The sequence below is a fragment of the Enoplosus armatus genome, chromosome 14 (assembly GCF_043641665.1).
Source record: "Enoplosus armatus isolate fEnoArm2 chromosome 14, fEnoArm2.hap1, whole genome shotgun sequence".
NCBI lineage: Eukaryota > Metazoa > Chordata > Actinopteri > Centrarchiformes > Enoplosidae > Enoplosus > Enoplosus armatus.
In genome coordinates, this window is record NC_092193.1 from 7669533 (window position 1) to 7694014 (window position 24482).

The 24482-nt window shown below is 41.3% G+C and overlaps 1 protein-coding gene across 1 annotated transcript in view; it reads left to right on the forward strand.

The window, feature by feature from the left end:
- The window catches only part of insra (insulin receptor a), a 48074-nt gene that overhangs the window by 13543 nt on the left and 10049 nt on the right, over window positions 1-24482 (forward strand). Inside the window, 7 exon segments of the mRNA XM_070918954.1 lie at window positions 13205-13544; window positions 17135-17274; window positions 17875-18019; window positions 18352-18566; window positions 19535-19661; window positions 20290-20543; window positions 23143-23310. Coding sequence (XP_070775055.1) covers window positions 13205-13544; window positions 17135-17274; window positions 17875-18019; window positions 18352-18566; window positions 19535-19661; window positions 20290-20543; window positions 23143-23310 — 1389 coding nt within the window.

Below are 24482 nucleotides of genomic sequence, written 5' to 3' on the forward strand. Positions count from 1 at the left end.
GAAATATTACTGTCGAGTCTATTTACTTGAAATGAATTACTATTTCTTGCCAACACTCATTTGAAGATAATGGGCATTTGATTATGTTTTGGTAATGGCTGTTATGTGGCACAGTGTTTTAGGCTGTTAGGATGTCTGCTTAGCCTGAGTCCTGAAAGGGGTTGGCATCTGAAAAAATTGGCTGTGAAGAAATCAGAGGCTTCCCGTTGGGACATTATATATATTTTTTTCAGACTGTCCATCTGTCAGTCAAAATGTTATTTAATTTTGCATGTTTTTCTTTTCTTCTAAGTATTTTTTGGGCATTTTTGTCTCTATTAGAGTCGACAGTGGAGAATGCCATGCAACAATGGTCTGCCTGGGCAGACTCAAACTGGGGACCTTGTGGGTCATGATCGGCACCAAAAATCCCCATAGACCTTCAGGGGTACCCCTAATCTTGCATATCTAATGGGATTCTTTTTATTCAAATTTGGGGAAAATGCGAGTATGAAGTAGTTTCTTAGTCATATCAGTACACATAAGTTGGATTACTGTGAAATTCAGTGGAGTTTACTTTCTCGGTTTAAGAAGAAATTCTGAGAACACAAGCTTTTTGAACCCTGCATAAAACTTGCTTATTATATTAATAATATTAATTGAATGTGCATTGCATTTGCTGAAGTGTTTTCTGTTGCAGTAAAAGAGTCATCTTCACCAAAAAGGGTCTTTTGATATCTTTGTTTCTTTTTTTTTTGTAACTGTGTTTGTTCTCTTTGCGGAGCAGTTTCTGTTGCAGGCCTTTCCCCAAGCCCAGAGAGATATAACTGAGCATGTATTTCCCAGGTGGCTAGTATTTAACACACACATTATTAAAAGTGATCTTAATTATCTACCCTCTGCCAGAGATGGGTTGTCCTCCTCCTCTCGTTAGTGTTTGGGTTTGTGAGATCTGTTGCATATTTAATAAGCTCCCATAAGGTGGAGAACAGCTCTCAGCAGACGCCTCGACCTCTGATTGGTTTGGCACTTTCCACAGCTGTTGCATGTGTAGCCTATGGGCATGGGCACAGAGACACAGACTACTGTTGCTTTCATGCAGGCTGCCACAATTGTAGTATTGCTATGAATCGCATTAGAATCAGGTCAGGTGAGGACCCCGAGCTGGACCTTTCTTGATATGGATGTTCCAAATTTACTCTTGGCTCACATAATATATGTCTGTCCACCAATCACAAGATGGACTTGGAGATTTATCAGGGTCAGTGTGTGTGTGTGTGTGTGTGTGTGTGTGTGTGTGTGTGTGTGTGTGTGTGTGTGTGTGTGTGTGTGTGTGTGTGTGTGTGTGTGTGTGTGTGTGTGTGTGTGTAACGGCAACACAGACATGGATTATAAATCTCTCAGGGACATAACCTCTGTGTGTGTGTGCAGACAGAGTGGATGGCTATTGTTTAGTCTTGCTGCTAGGAAACAGGAGAGTAACACTGTGGTGTAATCGTGGATATGAACACATCAGACATTCACCCAGGCCGTATGAGAAGGAAAAGCGAGGTCACCGGTCACTACGGGGGTGAGGGGGGGGGGGGGGGGGGGGGGGGGGTTTGAGGGATGGGTCCCGCCTCACTGTTGACCCTCAGCTCTCCTCTCTGCCGACCTTGTCGCAGCTCCCACACGCAACGGTCAGCGCTGGCGCCACGATCCCTTTCCACTCTGAACAATGGTGGTCGTAGAAGTTCACGGAGCGTTCTTCCCAATTGTTTCCTGTCTTTGTTGGTCTGCTTCCTCTCTGAGGTTATGAATGGACACGGGGGCCTAGGATACCGCCTCGGTAGTGGCAGACACTTTTATGAGACCAAAATGCTGATGGGTGACTCGTGGAGGTCAGCAAGGCAGGAAAGAGGACAAACTTAGCTCCTAGTAAAGCTGTCTGTGGGGAAATAGGAGGATATTGTTACTAAGGTTTATTATTTTGCGATGGAAGTGACCCCTTGGTGTGTCAAAACTATGACTTTATTATATCGCCTTGAGTTGTGTTCATTATTGGCGCTTTTGTTTTTGAAAGCTGAGACTGTATGTCACTTTATTACCTGCCAACAGTGTAAGGACACTGCTTTCTGAGGTCTCTCTGACATGTTGAGGGCTGGTGTAAGTCAATTTCAACAGCCCGATGGGCCTTATGTATTCATTGCCTGAAGCACTGCCTTATAAACATGAACTGTGTTTGAAAGCTAAGCCGGCCTTGTCCTCCTCCCATCACATGAATCTTATTCTGTTTCTATTCTTGTCATGGCCCCATTCATTCTGTATCATCTATATGATTTTAAACCTTAAAGCTTAAATCCGTAGCTTCCTGCACGTTGTTGCACTCCACTGCAGCGAGTAGAAAATTAAATTGCGCTCAAAGTAAAACAAAGCTGATAGGAAATCGAGGCTCGTGCTTGTGAAAGACGTTACGTCCTTGCTGAGCGTAAACAGTTATTCCACTGAATGAAAATGTCCTGCGAAGACAAACTTACTTTACCTTTCCTCACAATGTGCAAAATATATTTTCCGTCACAATTCCTCAATACGAGCGGCTGTGATTTTATTACAGGACTGCAACCTCTGTTCAGAGATGTCACATAGCGTCCACACGACCAAACGTCATCCAAATACAATATATATACTGCACATGCACATATGGCCAGCGAGTTTACAAGGTAAAGGCTATATATTTTCTTGTCAGCTAGTAGGTTACCTGTCCAAAAGAAACATTACAACCCCAGCATCATGTTTGAATTCCTTTTCTGTCTTTATTTGTTTCCACTGTGCAAAGGCTTTGAGACCAATTTTCAACTCGCCTGTGAACTATTTGTCTTTCATTTTTCTTTGCTTGCCTTAGATAAATGCTACTTCCTTTTTTCATTTGGTGCAAAAAAAGTGAAATAAAAAACTTTATTTATTTAGCACTTTTCAGAGCCAGGGTTACAAAGTGCTTCACAGTTTCAGAAAAGAAAACGATAAGCATTTATTCAAATGTTTTTTTTAACACAAAGATGAACAAAAAATGTTCAGGGTCAGAAAGCACTGATGATAAAAGGGTCTTGAGATGAGATTTAAAACATTGAAATAAAAAGAAAATAAAGCTGCTGTGCTGAAGCTGATGTTTATTTGAATTGGCCGTGGCAAAACTTGATATACACACCAGCTATGTATATTACCCACTACCCGTGTGATTCAGTAGATTACAATGTGTGAAAAGACAAATGGCAGAAAATGCTTCACTTGATATTCTGCATATAAGTAATGCCTTTTTAAAAATTAGTAAACTTACTTTGCAGTATGACTTCTGGCCTGTTTGACCTAATATCTATCTCAAAACTTTGGTTTGTAATCAGACATGAAAAGTAAATAAAGAATCAGACAAGATTAGACGGATACGTGTAAGTCATGAAGATCTACCCCCTTCTCCCCCCAGCTTCTTTTCATGGTTCAGTATGCAGAGTGCTATTCTACTAGCCTAAATCCAGACTGCTCTCAGACCCCCTTATACACACACACACACACACACACACACACACACACACACACACACACACACACAACATGAGTCCTTTCCTTTGAGCTGACTTAACTGCTCTGGCACTCAGTCTTGTGGAGCTGCACCCTGCGAACCCTCGCCGTTCAGCTACTGGAGCCATTCCCATGGAATCCCAGACATTTCAGGCATTTGTTAAAGCTGGGCTGACAGGCGTTTCTTCAGCGCTGTACGCGCTCACACTCCCCACAGCCATTCGATTTACAACAGCTCACTGCTGGTTTAATCAGACAATGTTTCTTTTTATCTTCTCTCACAAGTTACATGCAACCTTGATCCAGATGTTTTATTAGTTTATTCAATCATTTGTCTATAAAATAAGGTTTGTATTATTTTGTCATCGCTATCTGTTGTACCTGTACCACATGGTTTTTGTTTTTTGTCGTTTAATTTTTTATAAATTGTCTTTTCAATTAGTCATTCTACGCTCATATGACCCATAAATTACCACATTGTTTTTTGCGTGTGGTGCAGCAAAATATCACTATTGTTTAATATCATTGCACCTCACTCCATCAGAGCCAAGCCTTAATATTGAGTTGGGCGATATGACGGTATATACCGCGTGACGGCAGAAATGTGTCCACTGGTAGAAATTTGGTGATACCGTTTCCACCGCGGGAGCTGTCTGCTATATATTCTGGTCTGGATTTTAATCCAGCTGCCTCGCTAGGCAACGTGATTTGGGCAGCAGGACTGACCACGTTCTCACTTGACAAGAGAGCGACAGTTGGTGGCGGTAATGCACCTCAAAGCTGGTTTGCCAACAGCCACAGAAGAAGAGTGACAAGAAAACATGGAGGAGGGGAGTGAAATTGTAAATACAGTGCATGAAGTACGGTATGGTTATTGTAAACCATTTCTTAATTGAATTTACAGAACAATTACTGTATCGTGATATATACCATTACTGTGATATAAAAAACATATTGTGATTACTCAAAAATGATATGATTGAAATTGTCGCCAATTAACTATATTAACTATAATAGTAAATGTACTAATTGTTACAGCTCTAGTGTTGAAACACAACTCAATCTTTCTTATTTTGCTAAATATTTCAAAGTTGTTAACCTCAGTATTATTGGCTTTGTCCTTCTTGATATTTTTGATACAGAGACAAAAACGTGGCTCTACTTTCACGTCTCTTTTCCTTAAAGTGAGTTTCTTGTCTGGTCACTGGTCATGTTATTATATATTTTTATTTTTTATTCCACAGAATAAAACTATTTTATTTTTTTATTCCACACAATCTGCTGTTGCTGCTGCCGGAAACATAAAATACAAGAGACTCAAAAGAAACAAGCGTCATAAATAAAATCCATCTTCACCCCAATACTGACTGTCCTAATAAATAAACTAACCTTTAGTAAAGTTAATGCAGAAAAAACATTTCTTCTTCTATTCCTACTGTGGACGGCTGCACTTTACGTGAGATCAGCTGCGTTCGTTAAAATTTAATTAAAAAAAAAAAAAAGACAAAAGCGTGGTGTGACGTTGCATTAATGACCTAAACGTGACATAAATGCTGTTGATGTCGTAACAGGTAGTCAAAGTCAAACACAGAGTTAGTCATTATTACAGCTCGACACTGAGCACTGGAAGGAAATGAAGATTCAAGGCTGTGGCGTGCGTCATTTGCCTGTCAAGCAGGCAGTGTAATTGCCCATCAATGAGAGCACAGTGTTTATCATTTCTATTCCAGTCACGGACAAACTGGATATCCTGCTTTCAGATGACCACGGCGGCAGGGCAACATTAAAAACAAAAAGTGCTTTTCCATGTTGTTTGTGTGTTTTTGTTCTATTAACGGAGGCCGGGCCGGTTAATGAAATTGTTTACGCTTCCTGTTGTTACCCGAGTCGTCTCCAACGAGCCCTGCTGCTGCTGAGTCAGACCAGCTGACAAGTGGTTACCAAGAAAAAATGAGACAAATAAACCGAGGTCGTTGGCCATTGCTTTTTATGAAGTCACATCCAGGCAACAATTTTGAATCTTTTTCTGTGACGTACTAAATTTTGCTTTAATTTGAATTAGATTGATCGCAAGTTGTTTCTGAGTCGTAATCTTTCTCATCAGAGTTTTGATGCATAATTGAATATTTAGACGTCAGAATGACAATTATTATCGTTCCTGACTGATATTTGACAGACTAAAACCCAAAGATAATTTGACAATTTTTGATGTAGGGTTGCAACTAACAATCCTTTACATTATTGATTAATCTACAGATTATTTTTTCAATGAATCAATTTATCATTTTGTCTGTAAGATGTAAGAAAATAGTGATAAATGCCCAGCATTATTTCCCAGTCCACAACCTGAAGGTATTCAGTGTACTATCTTATAATACAAAGAAGCAAATACTCACGTTTGAGAAGCTGGAACGAGCAAATATTTGGCATTTTTGCTTCACCAAAAACAGACAATTTTTTTGTCAGTCAACTAATGGACTAATCGTTTCAGCTCTACTTTGTAGTCAGCTGTCTCACCTCTTGATAAATGCTTTTCCTTTGTGTCTGGAGGCCCTACAAACAATCACGCTTTTCTCTTATCATCTGCACAATTTGGTTTTTACTGGTAAATATTTGATAAGTTATCACCCTTATATAAAGATATAAGGCCTAAACTCAGAAATGTGAGATGTCAATCTGGATTGTCTTCAGTCAACAAAGTCTTGGGCTGTTTGCGCCATAACAAAGTAATTGATTAAATGTTATGGGGTATTGTCAGTGATTGCTTTTGTAGATAATGTAACACTGTTGCATTTGCCCAATGTTCCTGTCTATACAGGATTCTTTACAAAGTCAACATCTCGACTCAAATGTCATGCACTCGATGAATTGATTCATTGTTGATTTTATGTCCCACTATCCGTCCATTTTATTCACCGCCATCTCATTCTTTATTAAAGGTACAGAGGGAGCTGCAGTAGGCACAGACATGTTTGGAAATAGAAGTGGGGACTATATAACATCTGTTCCTCACTAGTAGAGAGGAAACCACGCAGCTCCGTATTAATGACAGACGTTAGTGAGAGTCAGGGCAGAGCCACCAATCATCACCGCCTGAGGCGAGTTGAAATCATAAATTTAATGTGGCATGGGCAGTGTGAGGGATTTTGATTCTGCTATAGAACCACAAATGTTAACGATAGTGATAATGTAACAACTGATATGTATTCAAATTGGACACACATTGGACACATTCATTGCTTTTTGAACATTTTGTGTTCTTGCAGTCTGTGTTATTCTGGCACTATACAGTTATAATGTTGTGTTTAAGTTTTTCTGATCAGGCTGGCTGCTGTATAAAGATAGACCTTAAGGTTATGGACCTCAAAGTTCTCAACAAACAGCTTTTCTGTCATATTAAATGACCAAAAACGGCCTCATATACCAGCCTTATGAAGGCAAGATAGTCAAAGATTTGGCAAGACAGACTTTTTTTTCGCAACATATCTTTATTATAAATTGTGCATACAGGATGTATAGTTTACATACATACAAGATTTACATTAATGTGAACGGTGTCCATACCTCATAAAATATACCAATTGCAAGATAGACTTTTAAACACCATGCACCATCCACTGTGAGATCAGTGTACTGTTACCATGGTTATCCACAAATATACGCCTTGAATTAACATCTGTTAACACTCTTGCCGTATCCTGATAGTACACACAATGACTTGACAAAAATAGGTAATAAGATATGTTTACTTGAAACTAGAAAAATCTGATTCTATCAAGCAGAATAAGGGACTTTGAGTCGTCACTTCTGATGGTTTACTGAATGCATTAAAAAATACTGTTCCAGTGAATGAAGTACATTCTCAGCCCTGCATACTGTTTGGTGAACTTGCACCAGCAAGTCTGTTGTAAGAAAACCCTTGTGTGGCCAACAAAAACAAATTAATCGGCTGATAGGGAATGGCTGTTAGAAAGCACAAACATAAAAAAAGTTAATTATACAAGCTTGAATTTGTTCAAGTACCTTGGTTAGAAAAAGTTCCCCAAGTGGGTAAACCAGCTGCATGTAGATGTGTTATTGAGCAATGCCCATGGGTTGTTATGTTTGGATGTTGCATTGGATGTTACCTTATGCATTTCATGCTGAAGCAATTAGTTGATTAAGCAATTACTCGATCGACGTCACCATGGGCACACAATAATGATAGATTAATCCAAACTGAAAATAGTCATTAGTTGCACCTCTATATGCATTTACTATACTAATAAATTAGTTAGCTTTTGTGTCTCTTTCTTTTTTTTTGCCTTTCTATATTTATTGCACGACCTCATCACCCCTAAATATCTAGTCAGCTGTTTTGCTGTACAAGCTGTGAGTGCCAAGCAATCCACGTCATATTTGAAACATGAATCAATCTTCAAAGTTCAATTCTGGCACTTTATTCAGTTCTCAAGTTGCTGCGCTGTTATTCTGTTTGTTTTAAAGTGTGGAAACATTGAAAGATCACCATTTTCAAAAGCACTTTATTTGTTCTTTAGATTGTTCTCATCTGGGCCCTCAGCAAAAACTTTCTTTCATAAGGAACTAAGTCCTGCCCTCGTCATGGACGTGGAATTTTAATTACCAACTAGTGCACCACCACATTCCCGTTTTGCATTTTCTGGGGTCTTATATGATCTCAACGCAAAAAAGCCTGAATAGACTGCTGTTTCATCACTGCCAAAAAAAGGAACTTGGAAAAACTCACCGCAAAGTGATTTTAGGGACGATTGTGGTTAATGACAAATACAGAGGCTCTTAATTTTAGGCAAGAATCCCAGAGTTTAGGGTGTGTGGTGTGCATTTTGATATTGGTAGAAACAGCTAAGATAGAAAACTTTTCATACAGAGTGTGTCCATTGGTTGCAGACAAGGAACCGTTATAAACTGTATGAGTCATTCCTTGCGAGCAATGTGGATTCCTTCTGCCTTTTCGACACCCCACGCTGGGGAAGCTGGCCGCTGGCTGGCAGGCTGCGCAAATCTGTTTCTTCGCCTCCCATTTCCAAGTTGGCATCTCCCTGACAGGGTGTATTCATCTGTTACACAGGGGCCTGGAGTTGTGTTGGTTTGTTGATGTCCGTTTCGAGCTTTGGGGATTGAGCGTCTCATTGTGACGCCCCCCCCCCCCCCCCCCCCCCCCCCCCCATCCAAGTGAAACCTCTGCTGATGAGATAAAGAGCCAGGCATTTCTGCAGCATTATTCCCTGGCCTTCATGTGATCCTGCTGTACTTTGCACAAACCGCATGACAAGAGATCAGACAGGCCCTGACCAGCATGCCAGAGGAACCAGAGTAATAAGGATAAGGACTACAGAGACAGGAGGCGATACACATATTCAGCGTCAAGACGTTTTTAAAAAAGATGTAGCCAGTCGTAAACAGACCTAAGTCCAACTGCAGACCCAGCACTTGCCTCCTAAAAACCCCATTGATTTATTGTTGTCAAGTGATGTCCAAATGTAAGATAAGTAGTGGAGATGCTGACAAGACCAAACTCAAGCTGAGCATAGCTAATTGACACAAACCAAACTGAGAAAAGACCTCTGCCCTTCATGAGTGGTGCTAGCCGCATGCTTTATAATGATAATAAAGAAACGGGGCCTGTATTAAGAGATTTGCATGTTTTAAGGAAAGAATGACAAACTCCCCCAAACAGTCTCCTCAGCGTCTTTCTCGCTCCGGGAGATCAAAGATGGCTTGGGGTGGCCCCACTCTCAAAGATCCTCAGGGTCTCGACCTTGAAAACACTTTTGACAAGCACACAAGAAACAAGTCTATCTCCTTCAGTGTGGTCACTGTTGTTGATATTATAAAAGCCTCTGTGATGTCTGATAGTGAATAACACCGCTAATTTAGGATCAAATACCAGCATTGATTGCAACTCAGCAGACACGGCCAAGTCAGCTGCTGGCGAAGTGAACTGTGCAAATCTTTCGGACACTGAGTGGTTAGTTTTGGTGCTTCATGAAAGTGGTTGTCCGCTTGTTCTCTCAGGTGGCACTCATGTGCATGCCTGAAGCTTGACATCAGTTACTGAAATTGACTGACCCACATTAACACTTGTTTGTTTCCCCCCTAAAAGTCTTCACTAGCTGGTGCCTCTGTTAAAAAAAAAAAAACATCAGACATGTAACATTTTCATCGCACATTCAATGTAGGGCTGCAACTGACAAGTATTTTCATGATCTATTAATATCTACTCTGATTGAAATGTCACTAAGAGTGAAAAATGTCCATCACAAGGTGACGTCGTTTTGTCCAAACAGCCGTTCAAAAGCTAAAAGTGTTCAATTTAAAATGGAGAAACTTGAAAAACGATCGATAACCAAAATAGTTGCCAACCAATTTTCTGTCTGTTGACTAATCACTAGACCAATTGTTTCAGCTCTAATTTAAGCAATTTTTTTTTATGAATCAATAAAGTTGTTGTGTCACTTGTAGCACACTCCGTTATCAAGGGATGTGATAGGCTGTTTATGAGGCAGGGCGTATTCGCTATGTGCTTTCATGGCGGTTTGCATTTCATGCATTTAAGTGAAACTATTGAACAACTTTCCTAAGTGTCTATCGCTTGTACATATCGCTATCGTTTTATTGCAAATCCTCAACTTTGTGAAGCTGGAACCAGCAAATATTTGAAATTTAGGTTGATTATACACCTGAAAATGATAAATCGGCTATCAGAATTGTCACAGATTCATTTCTATGTTGATCGACTAATCAGTTCATTGTTTCAGCTTTAATGCAATGTTTTATATCTGAACAGGACTGAGTGGTTTCCCTTCATTAGAAGTTGGCCAAAATGTAGTCAGCATCAGTATTGTATTAATAATAATTAAATGTTTTTTTCCACCAGACATTCAAAAATACACTGGACGTTGTGCAAAGAATATCATCAAAGTGTCTGAAATACTCTTTAACCGATATGTTGTTCAAACAGATATCTCGACCTGGATGAACCTTTTTCAGGGCTGTTAAAGTTTGTAAAAACGCCTAATGAGTTGTAGACATTATGAGACATGATGCATCACCTGAAGCATCATACTAACATAACGTGATTGTCGGCACGAATTTGAACCCATTTACTACAGAAAGCGCCACATTTCTCCCAAAATTCCTCCTCCTGTCCACCACAGATTTGTGTGCATGACAAAAAAAATAAATCAAAAGTACTTAATAAGAACGACTTGTGCTTTTGATTAGTATAAAAGCAGCCGATTCACAGTAGTGAGGAGACAGAAAAAGTAGAGCAGTGCAGCTCTTTTTTTCTTCGGCTCCAGCCTGTTACTATGTGGCTCTCGTGTCGGTTTTTTGGCGTACCTCCCTTTGCTGCTGCTGTCTGACTGGCTGGGAGGGAAGAGAGAGGGACACAAAGGGTTAAACTGTGAGCCTGTCTTCCTTGGAGATGGGAGAGGCCATTTGAATGGCTAGCTTCTACAGCTAGCCAACACATTGGCTAAGGCTGAGGGTGGATCTGCTGCTGGGCCTGTGCTCCGGCATGGAGCCCCGCTGGAGGATCAGGAGTCGGCGTGAGCACACAGCAAAGCTTTTGTGTACATCTGTGTGTGTGTGTGTGTGTGTGTGTGTGTGTGTGTGTGTGTGTGTGTGTGTGTGTGTGTGTGTGTGTGTGTGTGTGTGTGTGTGTGTGTGTGCGCGCCTACAAGCATTTGAGGAAAAGTTGAAGGGCAGCTTTTGAAATAAACTTTGGAGACAGAAGGAAAACATCATATCAAGAGAGATGTTTTTATTTTTCAGTGTGGAAATCATCCCCAGTGCTGTTTGTAAATCCCACTGTGGAGTAGATTATTTAGACTCGCAGACTGACGTAGATAAAAGGTGGTTATATCATTTGTTTTTCCTGCACCATGCCCCCTTTAGCTTCCCCCTCACACTGCCATTCTCATATTGCTGCCGCCCACCCCAAACACACACTCTTTATGCGCTTCAAGACCTCTGTGGATGTAAGAGGACAGGGGGGTCCATGTTGTTTTTTTCTTTTAAGAGCTGACCTTGTGACACTAATGAAACCAAGCACTTTTGTGCACATGCTCACGAGTCAACAATAGCAAGTTAACAGAGGAATAATTCCAAAGAATAACAGATTATTGAGTTTAATTATCTCCCGTAATTTGAAGTACGTCCCTTGTCCTTCTTTGTTTACGTGGCTAAATATTAGTCCAGACCCATAAAAGACAAACATACTCACAACTTTACGGCCTGACCTGTGACCTGCCCCTAACCTCAGCGACTCATTATCTCCCCTGCTGTTGAACGGTCTTAATCTGGCTCCTGTGGATGAGAAGCTAATCTCAGCAGGCAGGTCAGTCAGCTGTATTTACCTCTGAGAAGCCTCCATTCATCCTTGCACACTCATACCTACGCTGAGACAGCAACACACGCACACAAACACACCTGCCAATCCTGAGAGTCTAATGTTTAATGTTATGTAACAGTTCTATATAATGCAGACGTATGCATAAACAGCCGGCCTACTGTACAGACTTGTGTCTCTATCCTTAGTTGATCGTTTTTACGGCCCGGAAATGTCACTGAACTTCAGTGTTTGTGTGATTGTCAGGACAGCGTAACTTTCTGTCAGTGTTTCTTCTGCTGGCTCACAAAGAGTCTGTGCAGGGCATGTTGCTATTAAGAGGCCTGTGCTTAAGTTTTGCTCAGCTACTGTAGATGATTTAGGGCTTGTTTTTACTATGGCCGTTGCAGCCAAGAGCTTAGCAATTCATGGATATTTATTATTTATCACGTGTCCTTGTAATGATGTTGAGATTATTTTGATATCATGAATTGTGACACAGTGTTGAACAACAACTACATCGACTGCAGGCCTTCAACTAAGGGTTATTTTTATTATCAGTTGATCTTTTAGTTATTTTTTGATCAAATATTAGTTATTTAATCTATAAATGTAAAAAAAAAAAAAAAATTTCCCAGAAACTAAAGTAACAACATGCCTTGTTTTGTCCAACTAACAGTTCAAACCCAAAAAGTATAACATTTTCAATTATATAAAACAGCAAATCTGCACATTTCCAAAGCTGGAACAAGTGACTATTTTGCATTTTTGCGTGATAAATTATTTCGGAACTTAAAAAAAGTCTGAAAACAACTGATCCATCAGGTCTTTACTGTCACAGTCACGGAATGGGATTTATTGTTCTAAAAGAACAAAAGATCTTGCACATGTCTTGCTTGCAAAATACTATATGCCTTGAATGCCAGATTTTTCCCCTCTGCCTCACTTTCACCAAGCCTTCTGGTGCTGGATCCCTGCTGTTTGTATTCAGTATGCTTGTTGGCCAATGGCAGATGGTCCTCTGGGCTGCTGGTGAGTGCAGTGAGGAGGGATTTCACTCCCGCTGACAGAGATCTGACCATATGAGATTTCTGTGGAGTTGAAGATATAAAGATATACCATCATTAGAGACTTATTAGAATAACATGTTACTTGGGGAACTGAAATACTATGTAGGTGTTTGCATGATGATAAGCTCCAGTTTCCTGTCTCTCTCTTCCTGCAGCTCACATTCAGTCCTGAATACATTTTAAAGAAACCTTTTTTTTATCTTGTCTCACCTTTGCTTCACTAACTCTGTTGTTCCTCTCTCAACTGCAGTGTGCCCTGTTCAGTGTAAACATCGAGCCTGCACCAAGGACGACCAGTGCTGCCACGACCATTGCCTGGGCGGCTGCACCAAGCCCAACTCAGCCAGTCACTGCGTGGCCTGCCGCGGCCTCCAAGGGCCAGAGGGCAACTGTGTGGAGCGCTGCCCCGAAAACCACTTTACCTTCAAGGGCTGGCGCTGCGTCTCCTTCGCCTTCTGCCAGGATCTCCACAACAGATGCAAGCGGGAGAAGGAGCGCAGCAAGAGCCCCGACTGCCACGAGTACGTCATCCACAACGGTGCCTGCATCCCTGAGTGTCCCTCCGGCTACACGACCGTCAACTCCTCCTCGTAAGTGGACACTCATGCCGGTCTGATGGGCTCTTGATGGTCTGATGGAACAATGTGTGATCAGTGAAGCTGGCTTGATATTCTGCATGCAAACGCACATTCACATGCACGTCAATTTAATCCTTTACATAAAGTAAATTGTTTCAGGGTTCAGAGTAAATAGAAATATAACACATAAAGAAGAGGTACACTTCATTTCTAGGTGTCATTTAGCAGTCCAGTAAGAACAAATGATACAACAATAACAACAACAACAGACTCCAATTTAAAAGAAAGAAAGAAAGATAAGTAAACAAATGTAATGTACATTTAAAAATAATCTGATCTGTTAAAAATACTGAGATCTTGCACAGATTGGTTAAGCTCTTGTCACTGTGTTTGAAGCACAAAATGACTGTTGAAGGTCCTCCTGCTGAGTTCAGACGACACTCTGTATATGCACACACACCTCTTTTTGTGTGTGTGTGTGTGTGTGTGTGTGTGTGTGTGAGTGAGACTGCAGACAGCTAGGTCAAAGTGGTGCAGCACAGTAGGAAGGCTGGCACATCTATGTTTCTGCTTTTGACTCAGTATCCATCCGCTACATTTTTTTGTGGCTCACACGCTGCACAAAATTGATGGTTGTTTACCAACCGCTGGTGTCTGCATTACAGTGAGCGAGCTACAGGCAAATGCAGACAGACGAAGAAGTGTTATTTCCCTTTTCTCTACGTCTATAATTTACAACCTGTTGTGCGTGTATCTTTGTCGCTGCATCCGAACAGACTTCCCTCTCCAAAGAAGGGCGTTGTACGTTGTGCTGGCCTGCCAGTGACCTTTATCGCCTCCCTGTTTGACACCTTCATTGACCATGACAGGGCTGCTGATTAGTGTGGGCGTGCCTGCAAGCACAGACACTCCAGACAGCTCTAATCATTCTGCTCTGGCAGAGGTTTACAACGCAGCTGGAACTTTCAATACTTGTTGTCTTTCGTTACAACACGACTGGCTAGTTGACCGGGTAGCAGTTAAACACCAGGGGAGTCAGAGAGGCATTCAGGACAGACTGTCAGTGCCCCGGGTTCTCCTGGCTGGCTGCTATGAGATACAGACGGGGGACAAACGAAAGGAAAACCCTGAATAAAAGAGTGGAGAAATATATCAAATGCAGATGCGTTTGTGCACCAGGGCTCACTGAATGGTATGAAAATAATGTGAATAAAACACTACAGCATTTACAGTCACCAGATCTCAACCCAGTTTCACACTTATGGAAGAATTTGTAGACAACGTTCTCCACCACCATCTCCGTAAGAAGAATATCTATAGAGTTCCACAGACCCGACAAGGAGCCCTGAAGTTGCTCTGGGGGCTCGTGGTGGCCTGACTCCATATTAAGACTCTTCACGTTGGTTTTTCCTTTAATTTTCCACCCATCTGTAGAGGGTCTGTCTGGCAAGCAACTGCAGCATCATAATCCAGACAGTCTGTCACTGACAACGGTGATGACAAGGAAAAGTGGTTGTGCTACCGCTGCGGTGTTTGCGTTGTCATGTGTATTTAACCTTTATTTATACACAGGCAGGTTTGCCAAGCACCTAATCTTTGTTGGAAGAACATGCAGCTTCGTATTCATGGAGTTACATACTGTACATTCACACCTGAGAGGTTTCTAGTGGGACTCTCTAAGCAGATCCAGCTCCACTGGAGCAGATGAGGGTGAAGTGCTTTGCTCAAGTGCACCTCAGGCATTGTTGAGAAAGAAAAGAGTGCCACTGATTTTCTTTAACTGTTAAGATTTTCCAGGTTGGTCCACAGTTTAGAATCAGCAGGGCTGGTATACACACCCAGATATGCGCCCTGTAACTTGATTTATTATCAGTTCAATAAAAGCTGTGCAGATTTTCCATCAGGCACTGAAGAAATATGTTTCGTAAAATTTTCGTATTGTATGTTTTCAGTTTGTGATGTTTTTTGTTTGGTGCTGTTTTAATATAACCTTTTTTTAATCAGGTAATTACATTGAAATCAAGATATCCTTTGCAAGAGAGATACAGCAGAAGAAAGGGGAACAGAGAAAACTCCCACAACAGACAAACACATACAAATTACTCACATCTTTAGATTAATGCTTGAACAAATTTAGTTAAAAGTCAAACTTGTCTCAACAGTCCTGCACATCTGCACCTTCAGGCCACTGTTGACCTGTGGTGAACCCTGCCATACTGATATCTCAGCCTTTTTTACTCCCTTTCTGTTCCCCTTATGGCCGATCTCTTCGCTTTGGCATCTCTCTCCCGTCCTTGGCTTTAAACTAAGCTGTGGAAATGAAAGTGCTCTGAGGCTAAGCGGTGTACTCCAAGGCGTTATGACTGTCCCTTCTGAAAGTACATATGTGGCACTAGAGAGGGAAAAAGGTCAAAATTGATCAGGAAAGTTATGAGTCTGATAAAGAAACGATGCCGATGGGCGGTTTGTTTGTTTTTTTGTTGTTGTAAGCTGTCATTAATCTCATTTACAAGTACAACATATACTATAGATTAGACGTGCAGTGACATGAAATCCATAGCACATTAGCTGCAACCTGCTCCCGTTATTTGGCATTCACAAAAGAAATGCCACATTCTTCTGTAATTGTCCTGCCAGCTTATTCAACTGTTGCCAAACAAAAGCATTCTCACCTCATAAACCAGCCAGCGGCAAAAAATAAATGCTTAAACACACTCAGGACACCGGCCCCGAGCAAACATCACCCATCATTGTCTCATCATGCCTTAATCCCCTCAATATGAAAGCTTCAAAAAACGTTCTCCGCAACACGTGTCCCTGCTAAAAGACGTTCACTCTGCTGTGTGAATTTGAGAGGCTGCAGAGGTTGCTGTGTACTTTGGATTTTACCTCATCTAAGTTTGCACTTGCCACATTATGAGTGTGGGGATTGTACAGATGGCTTTTCAGGAAATAGGTTAATATGGTTGGCACACAAAGCCCCGGCAATATATCTGTTATGAGAATAGACCTGTTATGAAAACATTATGTAAGCCAGGTTGTAAAGGTGAAGGGCTGCGGTCAGTTCATTTTCAGTTAATTCAAAACAAAAGTGGAGTAAAGCTTCTTTTTCAGTGCTTTTGTTTTGCATACGGTGCAGCCAAGAACTTGCAGCTGTAGTTATTATTTTTACATAAATAGATCACACGACTACTAAAAGGTGTCGCTCGTAGTTATGAATCTACAGAGACTTCTAACCCGACTCTGTAGTTCCCCCCAGCTCTCCGGAGTGGTTTAGCAGCTTTCAGCTCATTATTTATCAGCATATTCGGCCGCAGAGCTAAAAAGAGAGTGAATATTGAACTTAAATTCATCAGGTGGACACAAAAGGACTCCGAATGAATGCTAATGTTTCTCTGCATCTGCTCAATGTGTAAATAAACAACTGTTTGCGAATAAGTTCACCATAACAAATCAGTTAATGCAGATTTAAGGTTCTAGTATTTCTGTGTTGAGGAGAATCATAAAGAAGGTGGAAAATGAATTACATGAGTTTGTAGCACCAACACATATTTCTTTGAAATACTTTTCTAATCAGTGTTTTTTCCCCCCTCATTCTACAGGCTCAACTGCACTCCCTGTGCAGGGCTTTGTCCCAAGGTATGTATGGGTCTGAAAACGGTGGACTCTGTCACGGCTGCCCAGGCTTTGAGAGGCTGCACTGTCCTCAACGGGAGCCTCGTCATCAACCTGCGTGGAGGAAGTGAGTAACTGTGGTTTGTTGGGTTGAATCGGATAACAGTATAAAAGAGATCAACAGAACAACAACAACAAAAAGAAACGTGCAGTTGAACAAACGGCAACATACATTTAAAATGAAATTAAAAAAACTGTGGGAGCCTCTAGAAAATGAGATGGTACATCTCAAGTGGTTTATAATAAATGTAAACAACAAATATCAATACAGATAAAATAAACAAATTAAAAATCAAGTCAATGCACACTAATACTACTACTCATTGTGTAAGAAAAGGCTGCAAACTAGGTTTATAGAAAAGTAAGGTTATATGAATTTTAACACATTGAACATGCACATTAACAGTTAGGCACACACACACACACACACACACACACACACACACACACATTCCCGATCATCCTGCCTAAAGAAACTGAAAATAGCAGTGGGCGATTTAGTATGACTTTCATTGTGTGAAATTTAGATTTAGCTGTGAAAATATGAAAGTTGACAATGTACTGAAAACACAACATCATAATATTAAGCTTTTGCATAAAAGAAGACTGTGACTTCACTGTAGAATCAAAAGTCACTTCAAGGCTCGTGTCTTTTGGTTTTCTGCAGACAACATAGCAGCTGAACTGGAGGCCAGCCTGGGCCAGCTGGAGGAGATCACTGGCTACCTGACAGTGCGACGTTCCTACGCCCTTGTATCCCTCTCGTTTTTCCGCAAACTCCGTGTTATTCGTGGAGAGGAACAAGAAATCGGGTGAGTCTCCGTCTTCTGAGCCCATCTCATCCTCGCCATGTCAGAGCCTCCTCCTGTAATTATGAGTTAAAAGCGGAAGGACTGACCTTTTCAAAATGTCTTTCTGTGGTAACTGTTTTTGGTTAGACTTTCCCAAATCATATATGAGGCTTCATTCAGACACTTACAGTAGAAATGGCAAAGGATAGGCATATGATGCAAATTGTAGGCTTACCATGCTGAAATACTTTTCTACTCATGTTACTCAAGGCGCTCTTTCATAATATCCTCCGCTAAAATGTCATGTGCATCATGAAAAATATGTTCATGCAGTCTTGTGTGTTCTTTTCCAGGAATTACTCGTTCTATGCCCTGGACAACCAGAACCTGCGGCAACTCTGGGATTGGTCCAAACACAAGCTGACCATCCTGCAGGGACGCATGTTTTTCCATTACAACTCCAAACTCTGCATGTCCGAGATCCAAAAGATGGAGGAGGTGACGGGGACCAAAGAGCGGCAAGTCAAGAACGACATCGCCTCCAAGACCAATGGAGACCAGGCCTCATGTAAGAACCTCTGAAGACATGACAGTTGTTGCAGGAGTTACTATGGCAACATGAAACACAGAGTCAGCCCTGGTACATATGCAAACACAGTCCTAGTTATTGTTATGATGGTAATTTCCTGTCCCTCCTATGTTTGCAAATGTCTTCCTGCAGACCTTTTACTGACACAGTTAAACTCGGAACAACCAACAGAGTAAAGCACCAATAACTGTTAAACGTGGTAACACAGTTAAAGTACATGTTCGATTCAAGTCCAGACAATGTGTAAGAATGATTGACTGGGAGGGTTGGTTCTAATCCTCGGGTCTATTTCTGACGGGTTCTGGCTGCCTTGGTGTCCCTTTCTTGATCGGATCGCTTTGTTTTAAAAATAAAAATTCCATGGGGATTGGGTTTTGGTAGGTTTTCTACTGATTCTTTCCGGATCGTTAAGACCTCTACTAAAAAGGCCCCAGGCCGGATTTGAAGGTCAGGACATTGCAGCTACATGTGTCGGAGTAAATCGAGTCCCTGAGATGCACAAAGCCAGGCTGATCTGTGGGCTTATAAAGTTTTTGTCAAGTAGAAGGTGTCATAGAAACTCCAATAACGGGAGTGGCACTTAAGGCGCCAACCATGAACTGCAACTGAACTGGCATCTCTCTCGTCCTCATTTCCAGCATAAAAAATGCCCCAAAAAATACTAAAGTAACTCATAAAACATGCAGACAAAAAAGTCTGAAATTGTGCCCCAGAGTTTTGCAGCGTTGGGGGAGGATCTGAGGGGAGGGCCCCCTCATCGTATATTTTATATTCTTAAAATGATTGAATAGGTGAAGGTGGGCGGCTGCTCCAGGACATCGGGATGTTTTCATTCTAAATCAACAAAAGCAGATACTTCTTCACTATTATCTCCCCATAACAACTCCCCATCTCCCTAGATAATATTATTTCTTGCTGTACTTTGAACTTTTTCTGTCTTTTCTCAGGTGAGAACGATGTGTTGAAGTTTACCCAGATTCGAACCATGAGTGATAAAATAATGGTCAAGTGGGAACCTTTCTGGCCTCCAGACTTCAGAGACCTGCTGGGCTTCATGGTGCTGTACAAAGAAGCGTAAGTTAATGTTCATCAGTCAGCCACAGTCACAATCAGACTTGGATCTCTGACAGACAAATATTGATTTAAGCTGCTTAAGTACTTCATAGATGAATAGAAACATTTAGATCAGTTAGATCCTGTAGATTGTGGTAATGTCATTTCCTGCTTCACTGACTCATTTAAAACACTTGCAGATAAATCGTGATAATTCATGAACATCTGAAAACTGACTGAGAAGTACTGAGAGGCAACATTTTGGATTCAACACCATAGATGGAAAATGCATGCAGGCTGTTTGCTGTCTTTTCAAAACTGCCTGCAGTAAAGTTACCACTATAACAAATATAAATGTATTTGCGATTAGGTTGTGTGGGTTTTCTTTGAGTTAATTTCAACAAAGTATTTGTTAATTCTCATTTGTTTGAACCTACATCCTGGAATATCCTCCCTTTGAGGGTCTCTCTGGCCTCAGTGAAGTTTTGCGCGGCTCTTTTTCTCTGCTGTCTAGTCAGATAAATAAAATGATGAACTGCCGTAAAACATCAAACTGAAACTCAATATCCTTTCTCAACTGAAATGCAATTTAGGCCTACATATAACACATTTTCCTTCCGTATACTCTTATTGTTTTTCCCCACTATAGACCTTTTCAGAACGTAACTGAGTTCGACGGGCAGGACGCCTGCGGCTCCAACAGCTGGGTGATCGCTGACGTGGACCCTCCACGTCGAGCCACAGAGGGGGATAAAGAGCAGTTTGAACCGGGTCATCTCATTCTGCCGCTGAAGCCCTGGACGCAGTACGCCATAATGGTGAAGACCCAGCTCTCAGCCTCTGACGAGCACCAGGTCCACGGAGCCAAGAGCGAGATCATCTATGTTCGCACCAACGCCACCAGTAAGACTGATTTACATTTGAGTTGTTCAAAAATATCCTGTTGATGTAGTTCAAATCTCTGGATCAAATATTTATACAAAATGCTCTGTCTCTAAGGCCTCTTTTCGCTACAGCAACTTAACAACATGTAACCTAATCTGTAGCCATTGTCATTGGTTCTGCTTTTGTTTCCCGCAGTCTGGGGGGAAAGTTCCTTCTAGTACTCTCAGGGGCATGAAATGCAACACCTCGTTTGCAACACGGCAAACACCACAGTTAATGAATGTTAAAAAATGTTAGCTAAAAAGTGTTGAGCGGACCCTTCCATCCAGCAGCAGCCCTTCCATTATTCTATTGATATTGATGTTTAAAAGTCATTACATGTAAACATAAAAGAAAATCAATATTAGCCACACTTATTCCATTATTGTCTGTTCCACAACTGCACTCTCCTGCCAAACGGTGCGTGAAAAGAGTTGCCTTTCCAATGACGTATGTCAAAAATACAGAATATGTAAAACACAGCGTGAACACGAGGTAGAACCTCCAACTAAAACTTTGCAGGTTATTAGAAGTTCAGATTATGGGAAGCTCCATGTTACAGTTCCTGTAGTGGAAAAGGCCTATTTTTAGGGCCGTCTTGAATCCACATTTCTTGTGGTGTTACTATCATTGACTAGTGAATTCAGTGTGTCAGTCTGGCTGCTGCCAAAATGTCCTTGGCACAAGAACAGGGAAGAGGAAGACAGATGGGACGATTCGCCTGGGGGGGCCTCCGAATGACAGGACGCTGCCTCGTGCAAGGTGTCTGCATCTGCTGGTCACGCAGTTATCCTAAAACTCTTCCCCAGCACTTAATTGTACTCTGCCACCCACAGTGTGTCGTGAGCAGTTTGGGCTTGTCATAGTCATGATGTCCTGTCTAACTGGCTTCCTTTTACACAATGTGCGTTTCCTTCCTGATAAACCGCATCAAACATGACATCCCTCACACGAAACAGGCCTCCAGCAGAGACGCATCATTCAGCCAGCCAGCCGTGTCAAGGGAGGGTTGTTTTCTATCTGTCTGGAAACCGCTCCGGGTTCCTGGTCTGTGTCATGTCTAACCAGCATACCTCGTCAGAAGGGCAAAGCTGTCATTACAAATAAGCTGTTGCTGATGAGACTTAGTCTGACAATGCGGTCAGACCAGTGTGTTGCACCGTCATGAAACGGGGACAGCATAATCACACTGTGGCGACGAAGCTCGGGTCTCTGTGTCTCCTTAGGGTTCGGTCTGACATCCCCTCGCACCCCTCCTTCCTCCCATCTATTCTCCTCCTCACACACTCTTCTTATGAAGTATACATGTCAACACATAAACTCTTTGTTCAATTATATTTTTGTCTACCCAGAACTCCTACTACACTTCAGGCCGGGACAAGTGTCTCTTATTTTTGCCTCCCACTCGAAAATCTGATTCATATGTCTGCTGAAAAGACGGCTCACCAGACAATCAGATATACGGTGATGCCAGACAGTATTCACGCCACACGCAGCTGCTAACCTCTTTTTGTACTCGCAGCACACAAGGCACACTTTATTATCAGCTCGCCACAGATCACAAAACACATTTAGATGTATAATAGGATAAAAAAACAAAAACAACAGTCTGTCTTGAAACAATGATGATGTAACTGCCAAAAGACATTTTTAGCTGCATTTAATTCTCACCAACAACAAGCACTTGTGGCTCCCATCCTGCTTTTGCAAATCACACACTGACTCATGTTCATTATGCCTCTTGCATTAGTGCTGTTAATCTGTTTTCACTAAGCAGGATTGAATTAAGAATAGAAAAATGTGCGTCACATTGCAGTTTGTTTTGCAACATGAAAATATGTGTAACTCTTCAGTCATGTCGTGTTTTACATGAAATTATTCTGAAATTTCACTCATGCACCACCTACATTCATATCATGTAAGTAATCGTGTAGATGTAATGTAGAGTAATGTGATAACAAGTGTTATTACAGTAAACTACAACCAAACCAAAAGCTACATGTTGCATAAACATTGTTGACAAGTTACAAATGTTGTTTTAAAGCATAAATGTGAAATAAGACTACCGTTAAAATATATTATGGCATTTTTCTAAATCAATGAATCTAAAATGAGGGTAAGTAAAGACAACATAATTATTTTAAATGTAGTTTTTCACAGCAAAAGTTTGAAATATACAAAATACCATACCTGCCAACACTACTGAAAAGTTGAACTGAAACTAAACATCTAAAACACAGCTTAACACAAAAATAGCGAAACTAAAGCTACCAAAGCCACATTGAAAACCACGACATACGTCAATGAAGAGTGAAAAGCTACGACAGCCCTGGTGCAGAGAGCAAGAAGCATACAATCTGTATTAAGAATGGTATTAAAATATCTTCCAAATGTGCAAATCACAACAAACAAAACAAGGTTCTTTACTGTGCTGCCCAGACTAAAAATGAATATTTAGTTTATTTGGTCTTCATTAACTTGTAAAATACGGACATCTGAATGTAGATGGGAACACATTTCACTCTGATGTGATAACATTACAAGTTTCTTTTTTGGTGATTCTGCAATGTCTCCCCAGAACCCTCAGTCCCGCTGGACCCCATTTCCTCGTCCAACTCGTCCTCCCAGATCATCCTCAAGTGGAAACCTCCCAATGACCCCAACGGCAACATCACTCACTACCTGGTCTTCTGCCAGCGCCAGCCTGAAGCCAGCGAGCTCTACAAGTTTGACTACTGTCAGAAAGGTGAGCCACATTGTTTGTGGTTGTCCTGTTCCTATTCCTGTGTCTGCGTCTGTGTCAGTGGTTTCTGATTGTGCGAGAGAGCGAGAGAAAGAATGTCTTTTGTCGTCTCTCCATTAGTAGAAGAGCTCTTCTCTCTCAAAGGCTCTTGGCTGCTTCATGTTGCTCCAGTTTGCTCCCAGGACACTCTGCTGTGACTTTGTGATCTGATCCTTCTGGATGGGTGGTTCATATCAAGATTTTATTTAGATTTTCCAAATAAACATCAACCCACATTAAATACAAATCAACAAAACAAAAGCACCACAACAAACATTAACCAAAACAAACACGCTCAACGTCATCATCTTGATAGATTTTTAGCTAACGTCATGTACATAAAACATATTTAAGTCTGCAATAACTCTTAAAAAGTCAGCTTTTCTTGGAATAGGAAAAAAAACCTTGCTGGATGTCACTACGTCTTTCACATTTTCCAAAAATGTTTCATTAGCTGTAGGAGCCCTGGCAGAATTTCTTCAACCCGCAGAGTGGCATGTTATTTTTTAATTAAATGAAAACATTAAAATCATCAAAACCGGAGTTTAACATTTCCACATGACAACAGCAATATGTCTACAGCACATGTTAAACAGAGAAGTGCAACAGAAGAGAAAAGACATTTATTGAACATTTTCTTTGAGTGCATTTTAAGCATAGTGACCCCTTTGTGAATTGAACCGTTTTCCCTAACAGGGAGAATGCTACCCTGTATCCACTGAGCAAGAAAATCAAGAGCCGTAAAGTTGAATCTTTTGTTTTTGTAGTATGATGTAGCTGAAACTGCGTGAAACCAGTCAGGATCTTCCTCTCACTCCGGCTCAGGTTCAGGCAAAGTTCAGATTTTTATCCTGGCTGAATTATTCCTGTCACAGCCTGACGAGCGTCGGTGCCCTGCCATCGTGCTCTTCCATCGTGCTCTTCCATGTTATCACACAACCAAGCCCAAACCTTTCTCTTTTGAACTCCCATAACTCCCACACATCCAGAGAGGTGGGAGTCTGCAGGGAGGTCATGTCACTGGTAATTTATCTCTACTAGAAAGGGGAAAGAGGACCCGGGGCTGACGATGGCAGACGTGGCCCTCAGGCGTGTGTGTGGGAGGGTGTGTACGTGGATATTTGTGCATAAGACTG